Source organism: Hipposideros armiger, unplaced genomic scaffold (genome assembly GCF_001890085.2).
Source record: "Hipposideros armiger isolate ML-2016 unplaced genomic scaffold, ASM189008v1 scaffold_52, whole genome shotgun sequence".
Lineage (NCBI taxonomy): Eukaryota > Metazoa > Chordata > Mammalia > Chiroptera > Hipposideridae > Hipposideros > Hipposideros armiger.
The window spans coordinates 2,747,193-2,773,290 of NW_017731402.1; the positions used below are offsets into that span (position 1 = coordinate 2,747,193).

General features: G+C 42.8%; 1 protein-coding gene across 1 annotated transcript in view; it reads left to right on the forward strand.

Annotated features, from left to right (window-relative positions):
* Positions 1-7,909, forward strand: part of ST8SIA3 (ST8 alpha-N-acetyl-neuraminide alpha-2,8-sialyltransferase 3) — a 16,751-nt gene extending 8,842 nt beyond the window's left edge. Inside the window, 4 exon segments of the mRNA XM_019640606.1 lie at positions 1-344; positions 1,689-1,811; positions 4,234-4,791; positions 7,319-7,909. The exon segment at positions 1-344 is cut by the window's left edge and continues 161 nt beyond it. Of these exon segments, the coding sequence (XP_019496151.1) occupies positions 1-344; positions 1,689-1,811; positions 4,234-4,791; positions 7,319-7,601 (1,308 nt within the window). The 3' untranslated portion in view covers positions 7,602-7,909.
* Positions 7,910-26,098: the final 18,189 nt, after the last annotated feature.

The following is a 26,098-nucleotide window of genomic DNA, read 5'->3' on the forward strand; positions in this document are numbered from 1 at the left end:
CCCACCCCGGGGCCTCCGCGGCTTCCCGGCCCGGTCCCCTCCCCCGCCACACACGCTGACACGCGCGCGCGAACACACACACTCACACACACCGACACGCCAGCGAGCTGCTGGCCGCTCAATGGACCGATTTCCCTGCTGTCCCTGATCCTAGATCAGCCCGGGATGAGAAATTGCAAAATGGCCCGGGTCGCCAGTGTGCTGGGGCTGGTCATGCTCAGCGTCGCCCTGCTGATTTTATCGCTCATCAGCTACGTGTCTTTGAAAAAGGAGAACATCTTCACCACTTCCAAGTACGCCAGCCCGGGGGCGCCCCGAATGTACATGTTCCACGCGGGATTCCGGTGAGTGCGGGCCTCTCAGCGCCATCGGGCATTTGGTTGGGGGGCGGGGGGGAGGTGAGAGGAGGTTGCTTTGGCTTCTCCGAGACACTTGGGGCAAGAAACTGCGTGGTCCATCCACTCCTCTCTTTCATTCTCCCTCCCTCCACCCACCCACCCTTTTCTTAACCCAAAGCCCCTAAACGCCGTTGTCCTAATCGATGTAATTGCATCTCGCGTGTTCTTCCTTGGCATCCCTTCCCCCATTTCCAAAATGGGGGTAGGGTTCAAGGAGAATGGGGGTTGAGGGAGAGGCACTGTGTGTGTTTGGGAGGGGGCGGTGAACCTGGAGATGGACGTGCGTGAGGTGAGCACCTTCCCCGCGCCCTGTCCGCAGACTTCGCTGCCAGATTCTGGGCGGTCCAGGGGCGATTTAATGGCGCAGGCGCCGCACTCCCCTGCAACTCCCCTCCCTCATCCCCCAAACCATCACGAAGCCCCTGGGGTATTCTACCTCGATGCTTTCCCCCACGCCGCTATCTCCCCCTTTCTGGGATTTCTGCAACTCCCCGGCCCCCTGCGGGAAGCGAACCTCGTAAGGGCCGCCTACCCTCGCCCCAGGTCCAAGTCACCGCCCGGAGCGAGGCTGGACTGGGCTGGCGCCAGGAGCAGCTTGGCGCAGCTCACCGAAAACCCCTTCCCCTACCTTTGACCCCTAGGAGCTCTCCCAGCAGGGCCTTCTGATGGGCAAGTGGCAAACACAAACTGCAACCTGTGGTCCAGGCTGGGCCAGAGGTGCGGAACCTAGAGAAACCCCACCTGGGCAGAAGAGTGGAGCTGGCTGGAGGCTGCCGGCGGACCCCCAATTAGAAGACAGGGAATGAAATCAGACCTAGGGACGGGAAGGAAGAGGTTAAAGCAGGAGCCAGCCCCAGCTTTCCCCTAGGTCTCCGGTTTCCTCTGCCCTTTCTCCAAAAATCAATTCACCCGGACAGCGGGGGCGTCGCGGGTCCGACTGGGCAGCGGCGCGGCCGCTGTCCGCGGTGCTGACTCGCTGGTCCTCACCGCGCATCAAGCTCCAGCAGCGCGCCCTGCTCCCGCCCCTGCTCTCCGCGAGACGGCCATTTTATGGTCTCTCCCGCACCCGGAGGGATGGACAATGGAGACGGATTTCCCTAGTTTTCTTTCTTCCGCCTGTGTGTGTGTGTAGGGGGGAGCAGGGGGTGGACCAAATGAGAGGGGGTTCTTGGGTGGGATGGAGCCTGTGCGTGTGCCAGCTGCCCGCCCCCGGCTGGACTTTAATGGCTACCTTGGTTTGCCCCCAGCTGAGGCCAGCACGTCTGTCTGTATACTCATACTCTTCTCCAGGTCCCAATTTGCGCTGAAGTTTCTAAATCCGTCATTTGTGCCCATTACGAATTCTCTGACCCACGAACTCCAAGAGAAACCTTCTAAGTGGACATTTAATCGGACAGCGTTTTTACATCAAAGGTAGGATAGGTATTTTTGAATTCTGGAGCTCAAAAACGAAAATAAAACAGAATAATCCAAAGTAACAAAATTCTATCCCGCACCCCAAGGTGTATTTACATTGTTTTCTTGGCCTGACTCTGCAAAAGCTGATTGGTAACCGTTTTTATGGATGTAATGTCTTCTCATAAAAAGAAAACATCAGGAAGACCAATTTGAGTGAAAGAAAAAGCTATTTCCAATATCCTTCCTAACTTGGGCTTAATTGAGCACCATGATTTATAGTTAACATGCATGGCTAACACTGCCAAAGCCATCTTTTGTTGTTGTTTTTTTTAATTAACTGTAAAAAGACCACCCAATGCATTTTCATCCTACACTAAAAAAAAAATTTGAAATAATAATATTGTCTCTTTGAAACACACAGAAAATACTATATTCCCTCCCTATCAAATTAGTAGTGCACATTTTGGCCCAAATATATGCAGGTACTGAAGTGTGATTTTGTTTTGGTTTTGCCTATTTGTTTTCATTAAACCTTTATAGCTTTTAACATACTGTAAAAGCTACCCAGTATCATTTTTATTAGTTGTCATGTAGCAGCCTCGTTTCTACATGAAGGAGTTGAGGAGGAGTGAGGGGAAGTTAGTTGGTTGAGGTTTGTGTTGTTTTTGTTTTGTTTTGTTTTGTTTGAAGTGGTAAAGAAGGATGAGGTTTATTCAAATTTATTTATTCTTCTCAGTGATTCTGGTCTACTCCTAGCAACCCCAGATAAGTCATTACTCCTTCCTTCTTGGTGGGATTATTATGCTGCTAAATGGAACGTGGGCCATCTAGTGTATTCATTAGGAGTGGGAATACTTATTTTAAATACTTATTTTACCAGTCTATTTAGGGGATTGTGTTTTGGTCATAGTATTTCTAGTTATTGTCCTGTCTCTGTTTAATTTTAATCTGACAGAATTAAAACAAATTTAGCAGTTATCCACAGTGTCATGAAAATGCTGTTTACTTAAAAAGTTGATATACAGTCATGTGATTATGTTTAAAAATTGTGAAACACTGTTTAATTAGAAATTAGTCTATGACAATAATTAATTCTAAAACCCTAGCAATGTCTTTTTTAAACGACTGGGTTTTTTATCAAATATTAATTTTATAGACAACCCAGAAAACTTTAATGGGTAGAATACATTATACCTTTCCCCAAAAACATATTTCTAACCCAATAAAAATATTTTTCCCACGCTAAGCCATGTGACCCAAATGACCAGCCAGAACAATATGCCTTTCTCAAAACTTCCCTTCTTTCAACCCATCTATTAGGTAATCTTTAGTTATTAATTTTCCTAGCATCATTTTAAACGTATTTTACCTTAGTAACAGCTTGTAAAGAACAGTATTGGTAACTTTGGAAGTTTGGGATTAAAGCTTTCAGTTTATGTGGCTCTATACTTTAACAAGTGAGGTAAGTTTTTAATAAAATTCCAGGTAAAGTGATGATATGCAAAGCATTTAGTTTCAATCGTGTTATTTTTTTAAGGCAGAAGACAGACAATTCGATGTGATTGCTTAGAATTGGAGAATCTAATAGCTAAGTAACCTGTTACTGGTCTCTCTTAAATATTTTAAATAGCTGAGACCTTAGGAGATGCTTAATTTTACTTAAAGCTCAAAATGAAAGCAACCTGAAATGAGTGCTAAGTATCACCCTTGCCTTGTTTATTCTCTTAATTCTTAGAACATACACACTTTTTCAGGATTCACAATAGCCAGTTTTTCTAAGGATTAAGTATCTCCAACTAAATTGTGTTGCTCTATAATGAAGTAGAAAAATATTCCTGTTTCATTATTCAAAGGACCTTAATGAGATTATCTCATTTCTATTAAATATTCAACTACACTCACTGCTGTTACCATTTTCATATTTTAATAATAGATAGTACTATACTGATTCATATCTATTTGGCTCTTATTTGGACACCAGTGATATTGGATATTCCTTGAACAGTGCAGCCCAATAGCAAACAACTAGTCCCTAGTTACAAAATCTTAAATCATCAATGTTTGTACATTAATATGAGCTTTTGGGGGCCTGTGTAAATTATCTCCCTGTATTTTCTGACAGTTTGGTCTGTGCCTTCCCCTTGATCAAATACACTCTTCATGTATAGCAGAAAAACCAAAGGATGGCAGCCAAAACTGTAAGTTACAACATTTACAAGCCTCAAGAGATTACACCCACAACTTGACTGAGAGATTAGCACATGTCCATAGATTCTGAAGCAGTCTTCCCCTCCAAGTCCACAATTACTATGAACGTATAATCTTTCTTGGATTCGATATACCTACGATGCTTGTCTGAATGAAATGGCAGCATGAGACATAAGGTGGAAAATCAGTTTTGAATGGGATGCATTTAATGAATTTCTTTTTATTTTAGGCAAGAAATCCTTCAGCATGTCGATGTAATAAAAAATTTTTCTTTGACCAAGAATAGTGTTCGGATTGGACAACTGATGCACTATGATTATTCCAACCATAAATATGTTTTCTCAATTAGCAATAACTTCCGATCACTGCTTCCTGATGTGTCACCCATTGTGAATAAGCATTATAACATCTGTGCTGTGGTTGGAAATAGTGGGATCCTGACAGGGAGCCGGTGTGGACAAGAAATAGATAAGTCAGATTTTGTTTTCCGTTGCAATTTTGCCCCTACGGAGGCTTTCCAAAGAGATGTTGGAAGGAAAACCAACCTTACCACCTTCAACCCCAGCATCCTGGAAAAATATTACAACAACCTTTTGACCATTCAGGACCGTAACAACTTTTTCCTAAGCTTAAAAAAGCTTGACGGGGCCATTCTTTGGATCCCTGCATTTTTCTTCCACACTTCAGCAACTGTTACCAGAACATTAGTTGACTTTTTTGTTGAACACAGAGGTCAGTTAAAGGTCCAATTGGCTTGGCCTGGAAATATAATGCAACACGTCAACAGGTGTGTATATTTTATTGCCTTTAATTCATACCCCACCAGATGGCAAATCAACACTGTAATCTCTCGGGGGTGGGAACTGTCGGATTAGTTAGCTGTTGTGCTTAGCTTAGTACTTTCGAGCAAACTCCTGTGTTTTGTAATGAATTATACTAGGTAAGAAGTTCAACCTCCTATCCCCAGTTGGTAACCAAATGCCAAATGGGGGGATTGGTGGTTCATTAGTCTCCCCCTCTCTATTCTCTATCCCCTACCTTGGTGGTAAGCCCAGTGAGCAGTCGTGGAAATTACCACAGATAAGAATTTTCTTTACATGGATAGCTATGTCCCAATAATGCCAATGGCTAAATTAGACAAATCAAGCAGTTTTTTTAAAGGTGCAATTGACTTAAAATGTTGTTTTGATTTGATATTTGGGTGTTCTATAGATGTTCAAGATTAGATGACCACCTAGATAAATCATAACTGTATAATCTGCCTTTGTAATTTGTAATTTGTTGCCAAAATATGTGAAAAGTATTTTATGAGCTCATTGTTATCCCTTGTAATTTGATAGACAGGTTGACCAGAAATGCAACATTTTCATCTAGGACAATGAGTCTTAACTCTGGCTGTACATTAGAATCACTCAGATAACTTGAAAAAATACTGTTGCCTAGGTTCTACTTCAAGAAATTCTAATGTAATTTGTCTGGTAGGAGTTGGGCAGGCACTTGGTATTTCTTAATAAATCCCCAGATGCTTCTAATATGCAGCCAGAACTTGGAACCACTAACCCAGGGCATTTTATAAAACAAGATTAATTGTAGTATTTTTTCTTTAAATCCTCTGAAGAAACTGCCTCAACTCCAATTTCCCCATATGCAAGTAGCCCCAATGTGCTAACATACTGTCCAAATATTACTACAAGTTAGAGTGGGTTCTGGGAGTCCTGATAAACAGAGAATTCTAAAGATTTTTATCCCACAATAGATTATTCCCATCCTGTAACCCTCTAAAGTCTTCAAACTTTAAAATCTGTTTAGCTGACCTCTCATAGAAGGAGGAATCACTGCGCAAAAAACTGATATGTATCTAACAGGCAGGGTGACACCATCATTTATCGTCCAAACCGGAACTTTTTCTTTGAGAGAAAGGGGACTCTATTAATAATTACAACAAGGATAACAGACAAACACTGGGAATGTCTCAGTTTCCCAGGTTGGATGGTTACCTTTTTAAGAGGTAATGTAGGCCAACTCCTAAGTTTAAAGGTGAGTCAGCTGAGGCACAAAGCACAGGAGTTATTCACCCAAAGTTGCTGCCCAAAAGGGGCAGAACCGGAGTTAGAACCCAGCCCTCCTGCCAGCCTGGTCTGGGACATTTTGATGTCATCATTTTGCTCCCCTCTTGCTCTATTTAAATTTAGTTCTGTCCAAAGAATTATCTTTCGTTGTTCTAATTCCATCGGTTAGAATATTAAAACCAAGACTGAACTGCTAAGTTTCAACTGGAATGGCAAAGCTTTAAAAAAAGTTTTCAAGTAGTGAAGAAGGAACATGCTTAGAAACTTCAGGGAAAATGGCCTTTGTGGCCTGCCCTGTCCTCAGCCTTTCAGAAGCCCAGGGAGTTGGCCATGGTGCCCCACAGCCACTCAAGCTCGAACCAAACACATTAGTTCACTGAGAACAGGAAGGAAATACAGTCCACAGAAACCTGACTCATGAACAGTTTAATTCTGCCTGCACAACCAATGGTCAACACACACACACACACACACACACACACACACACACACACACATACACACTCGCTCGACAGAAGTCTCAAATATCTGACAGTATAGACAGCGAGGCTTAAAAATACTATCTAAATATGGAAGGAACAACAACCATAATTTAGCTTTTTAGTTTAATTCAGAAAGTATACAGACTTTTCTTAGGTCCTGACATGCTAACGAAGGGCTTGGGAACCCCTAGTTAGAAGACAAAGGAGCAGAAAATATGATTTTTTACAAGAAGGTAAAGAAAAATCAGGCCCCACAACCTGTCCACACCTAAGAAGGATTTAATCTCTAGGTTCCGGTAAGGAAGTGACACAGAAGGTCCCCTTAGATTAAACCATCTCCTCCACACGTCCAAGGGCCCTTTGTGTAGGAGAAGTATAGTCATTCTCGTTGGTGGGCTCCTGTGGTGTCACCATTGAGTTGGAGACACCACTCCCTAGGACAACCCAGAGGCAGGGCTGGCTTCAAACACGGGCATCCTGTGCAACCCCACAGAAGCCCATTCTCAGAAGGGCACGGCACTGCTATCGCCTTCTTGAAATTCTCAATGATTGCTGAAATGAAGACCCACAATTTCATCTTGCACTGGGCCTCACTGATTATGTAGCCAGTCCTGCCCAGAGGTGTTCTGTGGTCTAAAACATAGATTCAAAGCAAGTTATTGTCTAAGTTGGTGGACACATTCACCTCCCAGCCCTGTTACAATGACCTGATTGAAACCTTCAACACTGGCCTCTGAATCTACCTGTACTTATTGTTCCACAGGTACTGGAAAAACAAACATTTGTCGCCCAAACGGCTGAGCACAGGTATTCTTATGTACACTCTTGCATCAGCAATATGTGAAGAGATCCACTTGTATGGATTTTGGCCTTTTGGATTTGATCCCAACACAAGGGAAGACCTTCCATACCATTACTATGACAAAAAAGGAACCAAATTTACCACCAAGTGGCAGGAGTCCCACCAGCTGCCTGCCGAGTTTCAGCTCCTGTACCGAATGCATGGGGAAGGGCTCACCAAGCTGACTCTGTCACACTGTGCCTAAGAACTCCGAACAGAAAGTGCCAAATGGCTGTTGAAAAAGTGCCCCAAATCAAATTGAATAGTCATCCGAATAGAACCCTAGAGAATTTCTTCTAAGGATTGTCTGCCATTTCAAAGGAAAGATGTCTTCTCTCCCCCTCTTGCATTGCTTTTTGTTTAAGGGTCTTAGCAGGACAGAATCATTGAAGCTACATGATTTAAACTTGACTGATAAAGGGAATGTTGCATTTGGAACCCTGCTGCTAACAGAATGGTTTGAAGTATTTTCGTGTTTGTATTTTAATAATAAACTGCCTCCCATTTTTTTAATGAGGACAAGAGCTGTAGTTTCTGCAGCTTTGCTCAGAGACAATCCTCATAATGAGAGGCCTCTGGCCAATTGGGGCAGGATTTCAGTTTTGCCTAGTTGGGATTGGACTCTTCAAAATGGAAACAAAAAACTGGTTTGCATAGCTTCTCTCTCTCTCTCTCTCTCTCTCTCCCCCCCCTCCCATTCCCACCTCCTCTCCCCTCTCTGTTCTCTCCCCCCTCTCCCCTTCCCTCTCTAACTCTCCCTACAACCACTCCCCTTGCCCCACCATGGCGTTTAATAATTTGCTAGGAATCATACTGAATTAGCTTTGCTTGTATGTGTTGTATCCGTACTTGATGTGTTCAAGGCTATGGGTAATTTCGATGTTCCATGGCAAGCCAAGCAAATCATGATGAGTCGCCTTATGATTACTTTGATAAGAAATGCCTCTTATGAAGTTCTCACTAGTCCAGACAGTCACTCTACAACAGAGTGATCCCCCTGTGGTGTACATGTGGTGAGTGGCATATAATGCAGTGCAGCTTTCACTATCACAGAGAAAGCCTATGTCACGGGTGGCATCGCATCTCTTGACCTGAGTGCAGTTTTGACAAATCATTCCGCTGCCACATGTGCAAGGGCATGCCAGCCTCGGTTTAGTGCCTCCCACTATCCCAGGCCAAGCACTGGGCTGGGAGTTCTCAGAATAGAGAAACAATGAGTTAGCTTCAGCGCCTGGGATATTAGAGAAGGAAGAAGGATGCTTAGACGTTGATATGGATCCTCTGTACCCTGAAGTGTCGCAACCAGACTGCCCGTTCGGAGCCTTTGAGAACCAGCAGGATTCGAGCAGAGTAGATGCTCAGAGGTTGGCCAGGCCAGGCCCCACATGGATAGTCTCAGATGAGGTCCCCTTCAGCATCACTGTGCCCACCAGCACCGCTCCAGAACCATTTGTTCTCCTCAAGACAATTGTAGACACTGGATATTCCCTCTTTCCACTAAAATCAGATCTATACATCTACAAATAAAGCATTTCTAAAGGAAAAGCCATTGAGTAGTGGCCAGATTTGGTACTAACTAGCTTTTGGAATTTGAGATGTGTAGACCTGCCACGAAGGAATTAGTTGGCTGTTCTCTTTTTCATTATTTCAGCCTTAGGAGTAGAAATCACATCACTCCCATCCCTGGCTTTTAACTGAGCAGCACTTTGTTCTTCCAACTCAGCCCAAAGTCTGGCCAAGTTGATGTTAAATTTTAATAAGAGGTTCTTCTTTCCAAATGCCATTCAAGCACATTTTAATACATTTGGGTAGGGTAGCTTGTTCTTTTCCAGAAATCTCATCTAGATTGCTTGCAATGTAACAGATACTGTTGAAAACAATTCTTGTAGTTCAGTCATCAGCTCACTGCCCCTCTTTGGAAAGGTATATTCATGCCTAAAATTAACCCAAATACAATAAGGAAAGACACAGTCTTTACACTTATAGTTCTGCCTGGTCCTAAAGGAGAGCTTTCTGATTCTAATTTTTTTTTCAAAAAGCTAATCAGAGCAGCCTACATAGATCCAAATATTAACTAATAAAAAAAAATAGCATACAGGTTCAAACGTGTTACCACAGGTGACACATCTTACAACAGTGTATGGATGGCGAAGTCATTCAAATAGATGGGAAGAAGTAGAAATACATATTTCAAAATGGAAAACACTAAAACAGCTCAATATTTGAAGTAATTAGAGGGGAGATCGTTAAAAGCTTTTAAATTCAATGGTAGAATTTGATGGGCATCCAAACGACGCCATGCGTGTTCCCTGTCACTGTAGAGGACAGCCCCACAGTTCTCATGCTGTGCTCTGTTAGGATCCCTGCAAGACTGATAGCTGGCATGTGTTTAGCTGATTCTTCCTAAGCACTCAGTTCATTTGGTTACAGCTAAGTGATATTAATGCCAATATTACACAGGCCCGACTCTGACTCTATATAGAGTTTTATCCCAATGTGCCCATTAGATTTCACTAAATATAAATATGTAGACACTTTGAACGATGCAGGTTAAAGAAGCAAAAGACCAGAATCCCTAGAACCAGTTCATTAGTCTATGGTGGACCATTTAAATTAGATCTCATCATCATGCCAGGTGTTTGTTTGTTTGTTTTAAGTTCAGGGAGATTTTTGTAATCACATTTCACTCTTGGCTCCATCTTAACCTACAGTAAGAGGACTTTTCCATCTCCCGACATCATTTCATCTATCACTTTCAGGAGAACTCACAGTGTTGAGGAAACGGACTTGTCTCCCAGAACTAGAAGGGCTTAGAGATCAGGCTTATCCTGTTTCCAGGCAGGACTTCCTGGCGCAGATCCAAAATGACCACCCTTCCCTTTTCCTAAAAAAATCTCTGAAGAAAATCCCAAGCCCTCCCATAATGACTAACACAATTCTCATCATTTATAAATTCTTTATATACAGCCTACATCCCTCTTATTACAAAATTTAGATGCAATATGTGGGCAAAGCAATTATCCCAGTTTTTAGCATATAGTAAGCACTCAACATATGGCAACTTTTACTGATATTTTTATTGTTAGTTACGCCCTTGACCTACAGTTCCGGCATAGAGAAAACAGCCTCTAGCTGATCGTACAAAATCTCTTTATGTTTTTAAAGACCATTTCCAAGATTAAACCTATATAACCACTGTCACGACCAAAAGAGTTGGTGGGTCGCACGAGTCCTGAGAAGAAAGGCAGTGGTGTGAGTAACCGGACCTCGTGGGCCTGTGTGGTCAACAGCAGCGAGCTGAGCAGACAGGGCCATTGGGAACCCGCTCCTGATTCAGCTACAGATATAGACCCTGGTTCTGTTGTCCTTGATCTATTGGTTTTAGGTGAAGTGCATCCTTTTGTCAGAACCTTTCCTCTTTGAGGATATTTACAGCAGAGTCCACCCTTGGCCACTGGAATAAATTTCACCATAAAGCCTCCAAGGCTGTCTACATGACACTGATACAAATGACCAATTCAGTTGCAGAGGGGAAAAAACCCACAGACACTTAGCAACCTGCTTAATGCTAGTCCCTCAGTTTTCGTCGGTTGCTCCGAATGTCATGTGCAGGCATGTAGTTCCAGGGGAGAACGAGTTAAAACGTGATATCAAGAATGCCTTCCACACCCAGGAAATCTTCCCCATATTTGATGACTCTGCCTTTGCTTCTGTGTCTTAAGTGTCCTTGACCTTTGTAAAAGTGCTTGTGTTTAGCAGTGTTGTATGCCTAGCAGTGCTGACTGTGACCGCTGGGCCACCTGTCTGTGACCTTGATACCAGGCATCTGACCATGGGGCTACCAGCCAGGATGTGCAAAAGGAGAGGATCCCCCCGCCTCCTTGTGTCCAGGCCTCCAGACACCCACGAAAGTAATGCCAGGACTAACCTTTTTGGTGGGGAAGCCAAGGAGTAGAAGAGCATGTCTTCTGACTTTGAACAAGGTACTAATGGCTAGATACTCTCAGACGGCAAAGAGGTGTTGACCAGAGGCCAACGGAAGCAGGGACAGAATTGTAGAGCCCTAGGACACTGAAAATGGAAGAGCCTTTGAGTATCTCTGGTCCTAATTTTTTACTTCACAAACAAGAAATGGAGAAATAGAGAAGCTAAGTGATTTTCCCAAGATTGCCTAGGGAATTAGTGGAGAAAGTATGACTCTTTATCTAGTACTACATGGCCTCATCAGTAGCCAATGAAGATGGGCTCAAAGGGAAAATGATTTTGGACTGGAGTTCATCAGGCACAGAAAATAAGTTAGAAAGGCTGTAAAGGAGGAAAAAGATCCCCCCCAAAAATTACTTATTTCTCAATGCAAAACAATAAAGGTGATGCTTGCCTAGGCATTCAAAAGTCCACTGATAATAACATACCGTCTTCCCTGAAATGAGAGAAAAACCCATGGTAAATGGGTTCTAATAAAATCTGGTAAATCACAATTCAGGTCCTGATGGTTCACAGTTGACAGTTGGAATGTTATCCAATAATCTATTCATCTTAATAAAACCTTGTTTTAGTAATATGTATGCATAATTTAAAAGTTGAATACTGAGAATGATTATGTACTTCTCCGTATGTATAACTTTCAGCTGGGGCCCCTTGAGGTAAGAAATACCTTTTGTCAATGCCTTCCATATTGTAATCAATTTCAACAGCAGACTTTGCATTATTGCCTTTAGTTCAATATGCTAAGATGTGCAACAAATAATGAATGAATTGGGCTGGGTTTTCATGTGCATAATGACAGACTGAGAAGTTTTCTGTATAGTTCTGGATCCCTAAATCCTTTTTTCCCCTAATTGTGTGAATGTGCCAGACAAAATATCTGTTCGGCCTCTCCTTCTCCCTGAATGTGCAGAACTGTCCTTTTGCTTAACAAAGAGAGTTGGGGCTCTGTACATGTGGCTGAAAAACCCGGATGGAGCTTCGCAAGTATGGGACTTCGAGCCCCCGGGCCCCATGATTAACCTGCTTGGGTTCTGCAGCCCAATTAGTCAAGACCACAGGTGAGCCGACACCAAGGATCAAAATGACTGAATAGACTTCTTTCACAGTCTGACTGCTTTGCCACAGCAAATTTTACAATGTCATTATTGTATTATGCAGCATTTCTTAACATTTCTTTTTATGGTGATAACTTATTGAAGATACATGTGTTTGAATAGATGTTTTTATCCTTATGAAGCTCATCCTCTTGTTGTTGATTACAGTGGAATCACAGCAAAGCGCCTGTCATAGAATAACTGACTCTGATTTAAGATTACAATGGGGTTACGGGGTTAGGACCTGGATTATGCTACTGATCCACCAGCAAACAAAGCTGCATGACAGGAGAAGCTCTTTAAAATACAATTCTTGCTCCCTCCCCCAGACCTTTGACTGGGAATGTCCTAGGATAAACCCAGCTTACAAATCCCAGGTGATTCGGGTGTGGCCGGCATTTGGGCACCAACAACATGTAGCAAAGTCATATATGCCATCCTGCTAGAGTAGCCAAGTGCTTACCACTCCCCGTGCAGATCTGACCCTTGAAATTATTGTGATGCATGGCAACATAGACATGATCTTAGTGACTCACTCATTCAACTGTTTTGGCAGAATTGACCAGTCACTAATTAGTAAGCAAATAGTAAATGGTTAGTTTAGTCAGAATGGATGTAAGCCGGAAGACAGTCAGAGTGGGGAAACATAGCTCTAATATACTGTATTCCAAGGCCGGCTCTTTATATTTTAAACTAAGAGGCAGATCTCAGGTCACGCATCTTTACAAATAGAGAAACAGGCAAGTTAGATGATTCATTCAAATTCTACTTGGATGTCATTCCCAGAGCCTAAAATATTCCTAAAGGGGTCTGATTTCTCAACCTCCAGGTAATGCCCCAAATGCAAAGGTCCTCAGCTTAAAATGAAACCAATCAAAAAAAAAAAAAAGAATTCAAGGAGCTAAAATTCTAAGACCAACTAAGTATATAAGAGGTGGTCAGTTGGTGCTGGCTGCCTTGGGCCAGCCTCTGTTGACTACAGTTCCAGCGTCCTAATGAAGTTTTGGCCAGGCTCCTTTCTATAGCTGTGAACATACATACAGGGCCTTTAATCATCGGAGAGACTAAAGGGCTCCTTTGATTTCTCTTCTGTAGGACTCAGAGCCAAGTTTAGCTCTTTGGAGTGCTGCTAAATGTTTAACAACTGGCTCTGGAGAATGATGGAGCCCTGATCTGTAGCACTTTGCCAATTTCTGCGGTGTAAATACTCTCATTGTAGCCAATTTCAAGCTACTAAGTTGATATCAACAAGCTGAAAATATAACTATGCTTTCAAGAGCCAGCATGAGCTGGCTCCAGCTCAGCACTGCCCGAGCGATTTCTGAGTCAGTGAGGACCAACCAGGAGAGGCTAGCAGTGACTTGGAAGGACCTTCCAAGTGCCCCCTCCCTTCAAGGAGGCATTTCTACTTCGGTTAGTTCTACTAATTTTTAGTATATTATTGGGTCCCAGAGGCTAAAGACCCTAAGGTGTTCAAAATATTTCCTAGCCATGTGACTCTTAGGAACCTCCCAACAAACTCCTCAGTACCTTAGGAGATTACTAGCCATAGCTTGTCAGTTTTCTAAGGATAACCTTCCAGGTAAACATTCTTTAATTTAACTGCTCGTTAAAACCATGTGTGGCTGATCTTTTTTCGTATCCTATAGTCTATCGCAATTCTCTCATTTCCCCAGTCCACTTGCTTTTCATCCTTCTGATACACATAAAACTCGCAGACACCCATAAGTCAATGTCCTCCAAGGAGCAAGGGAAGAACAAGACATCCTATTAGCTTACTTAGAGAGGCTCAGGTAAGCTTCAACAGTCTCTACCCCACCAGGGGACACCCAGCTAAGTAAGCCTCATGCCCAGGGTTTGAGTATCCCCTCAGCTGGACTTTATTTGTCCTCAGAAAAGTTCCAAATGGGCAAGAAACACCACTAAATGAAACCATCATTGGGCAAGCTTTGCAGGGGAAAGCATCCCATGATGCCTTGCCCTCGGCTAAGCTAGTGTAAGGCTGGGCCCTGAAAAATCACCACCAACAAGCATTTGGCCGCTGTGGCCCCGTGGTGTTGAGCAGCAGTACGACTTTCTTTATTCCTCACCACCCATTGTAAGTGAATGCCCTCCTTAGTGAGTGTTTAAACATCAGATACCCTGGTGAGTACAGAAGAAGTTTTGTTTGTGAATAAAAGGTTTTTCTGATAGAAGTCATTCTTAGGTGGTTTTCATTAAATCCTTTGGAAGGCAATGCTAGGAAAAAATGAACTTAATTCCTCATATACAATATGTGGCCATTGTTTTTATTCTGCGTGTAGTAAATCAAAATTAAATAATAAAGGACCAAATCTACTCTCCTTGCTGTAGTAAAATATCCTATGGGTTTGGTAAGGCATTACTACACGGTAAATGTTTGAAACTCAACTTAGATATTTTCTGTATTATGTTTAAAAGGCCAGGGTACACCTCTGTTTTCCTTAAGTCATTTAAATAAGCTTGTTTTTCTTCACTGAATAAGCTCCCTTTTGTTTTAAATGAGTCAGGTACATGTTCAGATGTTATTCTGTATTCACAACAAACTGTATGTAGCCTGGGCCCAAAGTACACCATCATCATCTGGCTCTTTTCTGGACACCAGAGAGATAAGTCAGAATGGACTTGACACTGGCCCCATTTTATTACAGACAAATTCACAGCAAAACCAGCCTTGAGGAACCAGCCACTCCCATAACGTTGTTAGTGAGGGAGGTGGGGAAGGAAAATTGGCAGATAACAGGAGAGAGGTTTGGTCAATATGTGTAGGTGAAATAAAGCCATCGAAGTATTTGCAAAAGGGAAGAGAAGGGGAAAATCTGGAATCTAGATCATTTTGCAGGACTTATACAGAATACTTGGTCTCCAAGTCTGAAATATCCTTTAGCTACATTTCAAGATCCAGATCTGAGTCCTTACCATGCAGAAAAGCAGCCGTACAGCCAAGAGCCCTGGGAGAGTTTTATTAATGGGTTCAGATCCAGTCACCAAACATGAGCAATTAGCACTGAAATTCTCCCAGGACACAGGACAAAAATACTGAACCATCACAATGCAGCTTCACTTACTCGCATAGGACAGTCACCGAAATCCATCAGAACTTCACGTAACTGACGTTATCTCAGGTTTAGATTCCAGATCAGCGTCCTCACATGGAGATGAGAAAACTGAGGTTCCAGAAGTAGGAAGTGGCTTACTTCCCAGCTAGTTAAGTGGAATTAGAGTCTGGGCCTCCCACCCCGATTCCACTACACCACGCCATGCTGCCTTCATTCTTTAGCTGGGAAGCTGACAATCCACTGTGAAAGCATAATCAGAAGTCAAGACAAAAGAATGTGATATCTTCTCTCACTTAACCTACTTGGTTTCACCATTTCATTTTAGCACCATTTTAAAGAATGTTCTATCAGTGTATAATGAGGCACAAAGTTCCCTATAATGACGAAAACAAAAGGTCAAAAGGCGGGGAGAAGGGTGAATGGAATTAAAGAAATGAGCAAGTAGCAGGTGTCAGGGAAAAAAAATGCTTCTTATATTGTTATAACCATCGTGCCCTGCCCCCCGCACACTTGATGCATTTGTTTGGGAAAATGCCATTTGATGCGGAGTGACTGGCATTGAAGACTTCTCTCCCTCCCAACCACATCGGAAGCTCTCCTGCTCATAAGAAGAAGCCATGGCCCTTAGGAAACACTCACATCTCTTGTGAGAGGCCGTCTCGGATGCCCTTACACACAAGCTGCCAGACTGACAGGACCATGGAGACCTGAGAGAAGCCAGCGCTGCTGGACTGAGGAATGTGTACATATCTTCTGCCCTCTTGGTGAACAAGAGCCATCATCTTTCTTTTGTAGAGGTAATCGCGTGTATATTGTGACAGTAGTTTGTGAAGAAAACGCAATGATTTGCTTCGACAGCTCCCCAAATGTACCTGTTCAGTGTGAATGTGCCTGCCTCATTGCCTCATGTGCCAAACACAGTACTGAATGCGTTGTTTTCAAATAAATTGTTTTATTGTGCATTGGAAAACACTGCTGGCTGCTTCTGTCCCATGAGGAAGACCCCACAGGCACCCACTAACACACTCCACCCAATGGAAAGATGAAACACATCCTCCCTTTTTCTCATTCTCAGTGTTTTGAAGAAGTCTCCTTGGAGATTTGTAGGACTCCAGAAAGGTTGGACTTGGCTGTCTACAGCCATGAACTAGTAACAAATACTAAAATTTCCCCCATGCACAATTTTTCCAGAGGTACTTTAAATGCAAATCATGCAGCAGGCCTTCGTGTTATTAATAATAATACATTATTCTTGAACATCACAGCCAAATACATCATTTTATTTCATCAATAACTAGGTGCAGGCGGGACACTGAAGGACTTGACTCGTGCTGCACTGTTAGTGGCGCAGTTGAATTGAGAACACGGCTTGCCTCCTGGTCCAGTGCTCGTCCCACTGCACGTTCACCCATCTCTAGGCCACCTCCTCATGGAGACTTCCCTGAATGCCCCCATCAGCCTCCATCCCCCTACCCTGTGTTACTTTTCTTCACTGCATTTTCTTTCCTCACTTGAAATGATAGTGTTGATTTATTTACTCATTGTTTATCTGTGTCTCCCAGAATATTATAAGCTCTACCTTCTACAAAGTAGGTAACTTTTCCTGTCTTAGTCACACTATGTCCCCAATGCCTCGAACAGTGCTGATAACTTAGTAGGCTCCCAACTGACATTTGCTAGATGGATGGACAGATGGATGCACAGGCAGACCCACCACAGAGTCTGCATAGCATATCACTACAACTCTTCTTCGTTATCTCCCTTCCCATCTTTGTGCCCACACTACAGACACCACAGGTCCTCACTCCGCTCTGACCTCACTGTGGACGATCCTCAGGAAGTATCTGTTGACTGAATGAATTAACGAACAGTCCTAGGAATTGTTCTTCTCAATATCCATCTTCCAACATCAAGAATGTCCCAGCATATTAATACACCAAAGCGCATCCTGTGCTTGAGCCTGGCTGATTGTAATTTCAAACAGAAGGAGAGCTTGTGTAGGGCAAAAAAATACAGCACGACGGGAAAGACCCCGCCTTCAGTGAACAGCTGCATCTGAGAGGGCTTGCTGCGAGGCGCTTTAACACAAACGTAAAGGGCTTCCTGGCAGTCACATTGTGCAACACTGGGCAGGATGTGAACAGGGTAGAAAATGGAAAAATCACAATGCCTATCCTGAAGGAACCTAGAAGTCTTACTGGGGAAATAGAGTGACGAGAATACCATTTATCCTGGGCAGCTCCAGGGAATGTTGCAATGCAGGTATGGACAGTGAGAGACACACAGAGAGAAAAGGATGGCCCATTAAATTCAAGTGGAGGCAATAACCATTTTAGAGGCCAGATCTAATACTTAGGGCTTATATTTTCTGAAAAAGATTTGCCAGGCTGATGGTTCCCCCCAACAGCCCTCATAGAGAAATGGTAAGTTGTTCAAAAACATTTCACAAACTTCGGCAAAACATGAAATTGACACCAAGTTTATTGCAGCCTCTCTTTGCCTGGGGCCAATTAGTACAAATTAAATTTTAAAAGTAGAATTTTTTCCCTAAGAAAATGCATTGCCACAGCTTGATAAAGACAAAGAGGATTAAAGAAACCCCACTCTTGGAAGGACCCACCTAACACAAGGCTCCCAGGCCAGAAGGGAAATAGGCTTTCTGGGTTAGTCTAAGCAAGAGCGTGGGCTCCCTCACCAGCTGGCCTTCCAAAGGCCCAGAGATGGCTGATCCCAGCCTCAGCAACTGAGGTGTCCTCCAATTAGACTGCGCTATTATTAGTGAGTGAAAAAGGCTACTCCAAATATGATCTCATACCATTTGGAATGTTATAAGTGACCAGAAACTTAGAGATTCAAGAATTCAATGTTCTCATTTCTAAAGGAAGGGACCCGGGCTCTGGAGAGAAAGTGACTTATCCACATGTACCCTCCTGGCAGGCAGCAATTTAAGTACTTTATCAATTTTTCCAGGAAGCAAAAGAAAAAATTTATTTTTATATCAACTAACAATTATCAACTCTAAATGAAAATATTTGAAAGGACAATCAGCTCATTTTAAGTTAACTCTGTTTTTGTTACTACTACAAAACAATTCTTTGAAAAAAATATTAGAAAATAGAGAAAAACAAAAGAATTTTAAAAACCACCTAAAACTTGCTGTTTTTCTGAGTGTGTGCTTGTTCTATGTCATTCATACTGTTGTTTTCTGCTTTTTCCCCAACTTAAAAGTATGTCAAGACCATCTTTCCATGTCATTAAATATTATTTGATAAGATCATGGTATGGAAGCACTATAAATTATTTCTCCAATGTTGTTTCAAATTTAGGTTTAGGTTCTTTGCCATTTTCCACTGCTGTAAACAGTGCTTTGATCAACATCTTTGTAACTGAATGTTGGTTTGTACATCCATGATGATTTCCCTGTATAAAGAAAGCCTTTGAAGCAGAATTTCAAAAGAGATATGAAAATTTTTGTAAGCGGAGTCTTTTTCAAAGCCAATCAGAAATGTTAAAGTAGAAGTTCAGTGACCAAATTTCTAAATCTTTACTTCCCTAGAAAACTTGCAAAGGCTTTTTAAAAAAAAAAAAAAAAAAAGGAGAAAAGCATGAATCATCATTGAGGATGACTTCCTCAACAGAGAAATAATGTCTTTTTATGTACTATATACTAAGGTAAATAAATGAGCTATTGTTGTGTGCTACTTAAATGCAGTTACCATTATCTCTTGTTTAGGAGCTGGGAGAATTTCATATATCAAGAGAGAAAGCCTATCCAATTGCATCCTCATTGCTAATCAAATAAAAAGCACCCAGGACCATCTGGGAGAGACGGACCTTCAATACAATGATAGATAGCTCTTTTCCTTATTCTGAGGGTATGTTTATTGCTTACTCAATCCTACCAACCTAATAATGCTTCCAATTCACATTTAAGTCCAAGAAGTCAAAATGAGGAGGTTGGATTGAACAATCTACCTTGAGGCTACACAAATCCTATAGATCAGTTGTTTTTGTTGAACTTCTTTTAATCAATATCTCTACTTTTATTGGCGAGAAGTAACTTTAAGCAAATTCAAAATAAGAACATACAGATGTTCAAAGCAGATATATTAAGAGTGGCCAAAGAAACCACTATAAAATTCCTTATCCCCTATCATTATCCTTCTCTTAAGTAAATCTGTATTTGCACACACACAAAAAAATCAGTAAATATATTCATCAACTCTGCTGTTGTTGCACAAAAGGAACCAGAGATGATTTATAAATGAATAAGCATGGTTGTGTTCCAATAGAACTTTATTTACAAAAACAGATCTGGCCCATGGGGCATGGTCTGCCAACCCTTGCTTTAAGTAACATGCTCCTTGCTATATGTAAAATACTTCATTTGACAGCTTTCATTGTATTAGTTTCTTAGGGCTGTCATGATGAATTACCACAGACCTGGTAGCTTACAGCAACAGAAATTTATTCTCTCATAGTTCTGGAAGCCAGAAATCTGAAATCAGGTTGATTTCCTCCAGAAGTTCTGAGGGAGAATCATTGGATATCTCTCTCCTTGCTTCTGGTGCCTACCAGCAACTGTTGGCATTCCTGGGCTTGTCCTACCTAACTCCAATCTGCCTCCATCTTCACATGGCCTTCTCTGTGTGTCTGTATCTGTTTCACCTTCTCTTAGAAGGATTTGTCATTGGATTTGGGACCCACCCCAATTGAGGATGATCTCACCTCAAAATCATTACCTTCACTACATCTGCAGAGAACCTTATTATAAATTAGGTCACATTCCAGGTGGACATATATTTTAGGGGCCACAATTTGACCCACTACATCCATTTACAATATCACCCCATCCACCAAGTAATTCAAGGATGCATGAGCCCAAAGAACACAGTTCAATGATGCACAGACTCAGATGTGCTCCAGGTGCCATCAGTCCCCTTGAAAGCTAACGAATCCATATGGCACAAGCCCAACAGCACATTGGGTGGTGGAAGTTATGCCCTCAAATTACATTTTATAAAGCTTTTGGTGTCTATAGACAGTAAATGGATGTGCTTTCAACAACAGATTCAGAAACAAATCAAACATCACCTCCAAAGTCAACAAATTCTAAAGACTTTTTTAGTTCACAAGAACTCATTTCCCACACCAAGGAGATGCTCAGTGCCAAGGACAATGATCTTGTATAATGAGTTTTCTGGCTAAGGAGCATGCACCACAATGAAAGGAAAAAAATGTGTACGGAGAAAATATGAAAGTTTTCCAACATATGACAAGAGGTGATACGTTCAGAAGAAATGTCTAAAACGTTTCAATGGACACTATTGTTCAACACTCAAAGATCAATTTAAAACTCATTCTCATCTTAGAGCAGATATTATAGATATATAGATATAGAGCTAAATAACTTCAGTCACAAACACTAATAGGTCTGATTTAGGCTCCAGAAACCTTTGTGACCTAATCAGCAAACAAAACCTGTTGGGAACTAAGGTAGAAATTTAGTTGGAGATATTTTTCTCAGAAATGGGACACATGGAAACTATCTTTAACAAAGTGTGGAAGATATTACAGTAAAGGACAGAAAAGTCCATACATCACTGGTGGAAATGTAAAATGGTACAGCTGCTGTGGAAAATGGTTTGCCGTTTCTCCTGTAAGTTGAATATAGAAATACCAATGACAATAGACATATACACAAAAGAACTAACAAAAGGCATCCAAAAACTTGTACACAAAAATTCATAACGGCACTATACACAATAGCCATATTGTAGAAACCCAAATTTCCATCAACTGATGAATGAATAAACAAATGTGGTATATCCCTTAAAAAACAGGAGAGAAAAGTCAGAGTTAAATTGAAAATAAAAAACTGAAAACAGCCGCATGAATTTGTTTCGTGCTGTTGGAAGCATGACATCCTTCAAAATGGAACATATACAAGAAAGTTTTCTGCCTTAAAGTATGTCAAGACCAGAATGACTACTTGGACACTTCATTCTTAGGAGACAAAATTCCATGAAATGTTAAGGCTTCTAAGAGAAAACGGCCTAAACGGTCTTATCTGTCAGGGGCTGAGGGTTCCCAGATGGAAGACACCCCCCATCTAGACTTTCCTGGAAGTCCTAGACCAGGAAGTGGCCCACTGGTGCCAGGGAACACTACGGGACCTGTCTGTTCTCACTCTTTGGTCCAGCCCTAAATAAGAGAAGGGATGATGGAAAAGGTGAGGTCAGTGAGTCTTGGGTATAAAAGGAGGAGGGTTGGGTTGAGCTGGATACTATCTCAAGAAGAGAATCATGAACTGCCAACCAGGAACAAGGGACCAAAGCACTTCATCCTTCTCTTTAACCTTTGTAATTCCCTATGTTCCTTTTGCTGAGTGCCTGGACTATTTCACTGTTGTGGGTAGAACTAATCCTCTGGGAGCCCTTTAAATAGTCCCAGCTTCAGGGAAGTCCTCCTCATTTGCTTTCCTTCTGACTGCAGTGACCTTCCTCACATATGAATTCCCCAGAGCCTCCCTCCTCCTCAGCTCCCAGCTTGGTATCCTCGTGTGCCACTGGGCTCGTAGTACATAGTTCCAATCTGCCTCCATCTTCACATGAGTGAAGACTTCACCTCCAGACTTCACCTTGTTTTGTAATCAGGGGTGGCCCTTGAGATGCACAAGCCATAAACATCTCAGGCTTGTGATGGTGTCCCACAGGCCAGGCCCTGGGGATATGACTGAGAAAGCCCACCATACCCCCAAGACCCAGCCCATGTAAGAAGAGAATTATCAGAAAAACCCCAGGAGTCTGGCCTCATCTGCTGCCAGTGTGGGGACACACAAGAAGCTCAAGAAATAAAAAAGGTGGCAGCATTGTGAGGAAGAAGGAAAAACAGACTTAGTCCCTCTCGGAAGGTAGGAAGTGGCTGTGGAAAGAGAGGCCAGAAGCTGGGCTGAGCAGATTCCGGGGAGCCTCATAGAAAAATGGCATCTTCAGAAACCTACTTGTGATTTTGCATGCCCAGCAGCGTTCTAGTGGGCCAGGCCAACTTCTGTTGTTAACCTTTAGGGGTTCATTTATTACCAAAATATAACCTAGCTTATCCAGGTTGATATACTACCTTAGACTAAACTTCCACAAACAGGTATCACCAAAAGATGGTGTGCATCCAGAAACTGTCCCTGTTAACCTGCTGGTACCCAGCCACAGAGCCTGCCTCCCCCAAACAGGCTTCCACTGCTCACTCCCAGTTCCCTCTGCTGCCATGGGCTTGCTCTCCTCCCACTCCGCCCTGAATCCCCCCACCACTGACGGCAGTCCTTGGATTTGCTCATCCCTTGGCCTTTAGCTCATCTTGCTTTGTATTGTATGATTTGTACCTGGCAACCCAACCAGTGTAAGCTCCCTGAAGGCAAGGACCACGTCCCACACTCCTTCGTGTCCTTTGCTCTGACTCATTCACAGGAGGAGCTCGGTAAGTGTTTGTTAATTGCACAGTTGCTCAGATGATCTGTGGCTCCTCTTAGGGATGTATCTGTAAAGTTCCTGCAGTAGTTTGTCCTGTCTCCTTGGCAGCATCCTTTCCACCAACAGAAATGCTTCATTCAATTTCAGAGACAGGAAAACAACATGGCTCAGTGTGTGGTCTGTACACTGAACAGCCTCATGGAGTAGAATTTTACGCCCCAGGGGTCGGCCTGCCCCACCCAGCAGAAAGTTCTGCGGTTATTAATGCTTTTCTTCTAAAGTAAAGAGCTCTGAAGGGTCAGTACATACTACTTAATTTCAGCATGAGGCCCACCGGCTAGTAGAGAGTTTTCATGAGTAGATACATTCAGAAATCTCTTCAGATATTTGATGATATATGGCATTTCCCTCATATCCCTGCCTGGAAGGATAGGCACCAGCACATTAATCAACAAGCGCCATCCCTGCATGGCAAAATTTTGGTGCCTTTCTGCAACAGCCTAAATATTCCCCAGGGAACATTTATTTTTGTGATCTGGAAAAAAAAAGTTCTGATTATTTGGATTATTTCCCCTCACCCCCAAATAACCCAGTGATTCCATTCAGAATACAATTAAAACCATGTTAAAACTCCCTCCGGGGATATTGAGGCCTTATCTATGGCTCAGCCCTGTCCATAAATGACCACCCTGACTGGATGAAGCAATGGGACCCCAGAGTGAGGTGTATTTATCCATTGGCTAAAATGTTCAACCAAACAATAGAAACTAAACAGGAAAAGTCAACAGGCCCACACACTTTTATAGCCACACACAGGAACATCAATCTCACAGAGACTTGTCAAATAACTTACTTGGGCTGGATGCCAATGGTGCCCCATAATACTCCTTGTGGGAAGCCTGCACAACGGGGCCAGCAGCTCCATGTACCGGGACTAATGGTGCTTTGAGACTTGGCTCCAGGCAGGTGGTGAGGAGGGCAATGTCTTGCAACCCCAGCATACTTCCTTTCCTCCATCTAGAAACGGAATGCCAAGGGGCAGGCCTTTCTAGGTGAATGGGTTCTAAAGTATGGCTTCTCAGATTGACAGCCAGAGGATATTCACATTGGAAGGCATTTCAGAGGCTCAGAGGAATGAACTGACTTCTCCTATGTCACACAGCTTGTAAATGACAGATGCAAGACTGGAATCGAAGTCCCTTTACTCTTATTCTGCGCCTCTTTGTGTGACCGTGCTGAAAAAAGTACACGGACACCAGAAGCAAAGTGTGTCTTCACCTTCCTGTGTCCCTGTTGGCATCTACCTCCTCCGTCCCGTGGCCTGCATGGCTTTTCTGGGCCCATCCCTGTGCTGTACTTGGATTTCAGACTTCTCTAATCAAAAGGCTGCTGCTTAGATTTGAAACAACCAATGTTATGTTACAATAGTAATTAACTTGTTAGCACTTCAACAACAGCAATTAAAACATAACACGGTCCACTGAAAATTAAAAACAAAAAAGTTGTTTAAAAATTAAAACAAAGTAGATTTAAAGGAAATCTCTCATTTGGTGAGTCTGGTCATCAGAGCTCTTTCTAATTCCTCCTGCTGGATGCAAAGGTAATAGTGGGGTAACATGTTGCCTTTGAGAAGGAAATTGACATCTTACTGTGGAGCCCCCAGAGCAGGGATGTCAACCTGGAGTCCACTAAGTGACCAACTGTCCCAGTTTGAATGGGACTTTCCCAATTTTAGCACTGAAAGTCCTGGGTCCTTAGTTGCTCACCCTAAACAGAATTCAAGAGGTCCATGAATCTGGATGGGAAACAAATTACATCTTTATTTTTACTAAACTCTACCTGAAATTAACAAATTTCAATGATGAAAGTAAACAACAAAATCACAATGATATCAGCAATACCTGTGACTCGGGCACCAATAGAAATCCCAGCTATTTTCATAGCATATTAAATGCAGCAGATATCTTAAAATAGATGTCCAGGGTCGGCCGAGTGGCGCGATGGTTAAGAACTGGCTTGGGACGCCAGAGGGCCCCGGTTCGGATCCCACATATGAGGGCCAGTGACACTGCCCTCCACAGCTAAGATGCTGAACAACAGCTCAACCTGGAGCTGGGCTGCCTGTGAGTCGCCGGCGACGGCGTAGGCTGCAGTCCCTGTGGCAGTGGGTTGCCATGGGCTACCGTATGTAGCCAGCAGCCATCGTGAGTGGCCAGCAGCCAGCGTGAGCGGCTGTCCAGAAGCCGGCGACTGATCTGCCTCGCCCGGGGAAGAGCGCAATAATGGTGCCAACTTGGGCCAGTGAAGCAACATCCTCCACAACTAGATTGAAGAACAAAACAATAGCAACTTGTCTGTTCCCCTTCCCCCAATTCCCCAGCACTGTTCCCATCCCCCCAATTCCCCAATAAAAATCTTTAAAATAGATGTCTATCACTTTGAAATAGGTATTTAAGTCACCACAAGATCTTATGTAATGCATTAATTTAAGAAATATATATGACTATATCAAAAATTTTATGTTTACTATTTTGACAGTTATATGCAATATAGAGTAATGGCGTTTTTCAAATTATGAGATGTGGTCTACAGGCTTCACTAGGCTGCCGAAGAGATTCGGCAACATGGAAAAGGTTAGAGCTATAGAGGTGCCGTGCAGAACCTGAGATGCTAACTTTCTAGTAGTGGAGTTCATGGGACAATGTACCAGGGAGAATGCTGGAGGGTTTTTAAACTATCTCATTCTATGCTCTCTACCACCCTCTAAGGTGGTTACTAAACTCCCAAGGTCATGCTGACCATGGCTAAACCATCAGGCGATCTGACCTTCCCAGGGCAGACCTGGGTCTAGAGCCTCCCCCTCCTGATTCTTAGCACAGGATACATCCACTGGGACATGTCTAGGAGCAAAAGGGTCCTATTTAGCAGCATACAGACTGGAAGGCTACCTCCTGCTCTGACTATCTAAGAGACTGGACTTATTTATAAATAAATGTGTTTATGTGCAAGACTCTCAGTCCCACCTAACTCTGAGCACAGTGCTTGTTCCCTCATCTAAATCCCACTCCCTTCCCAGGA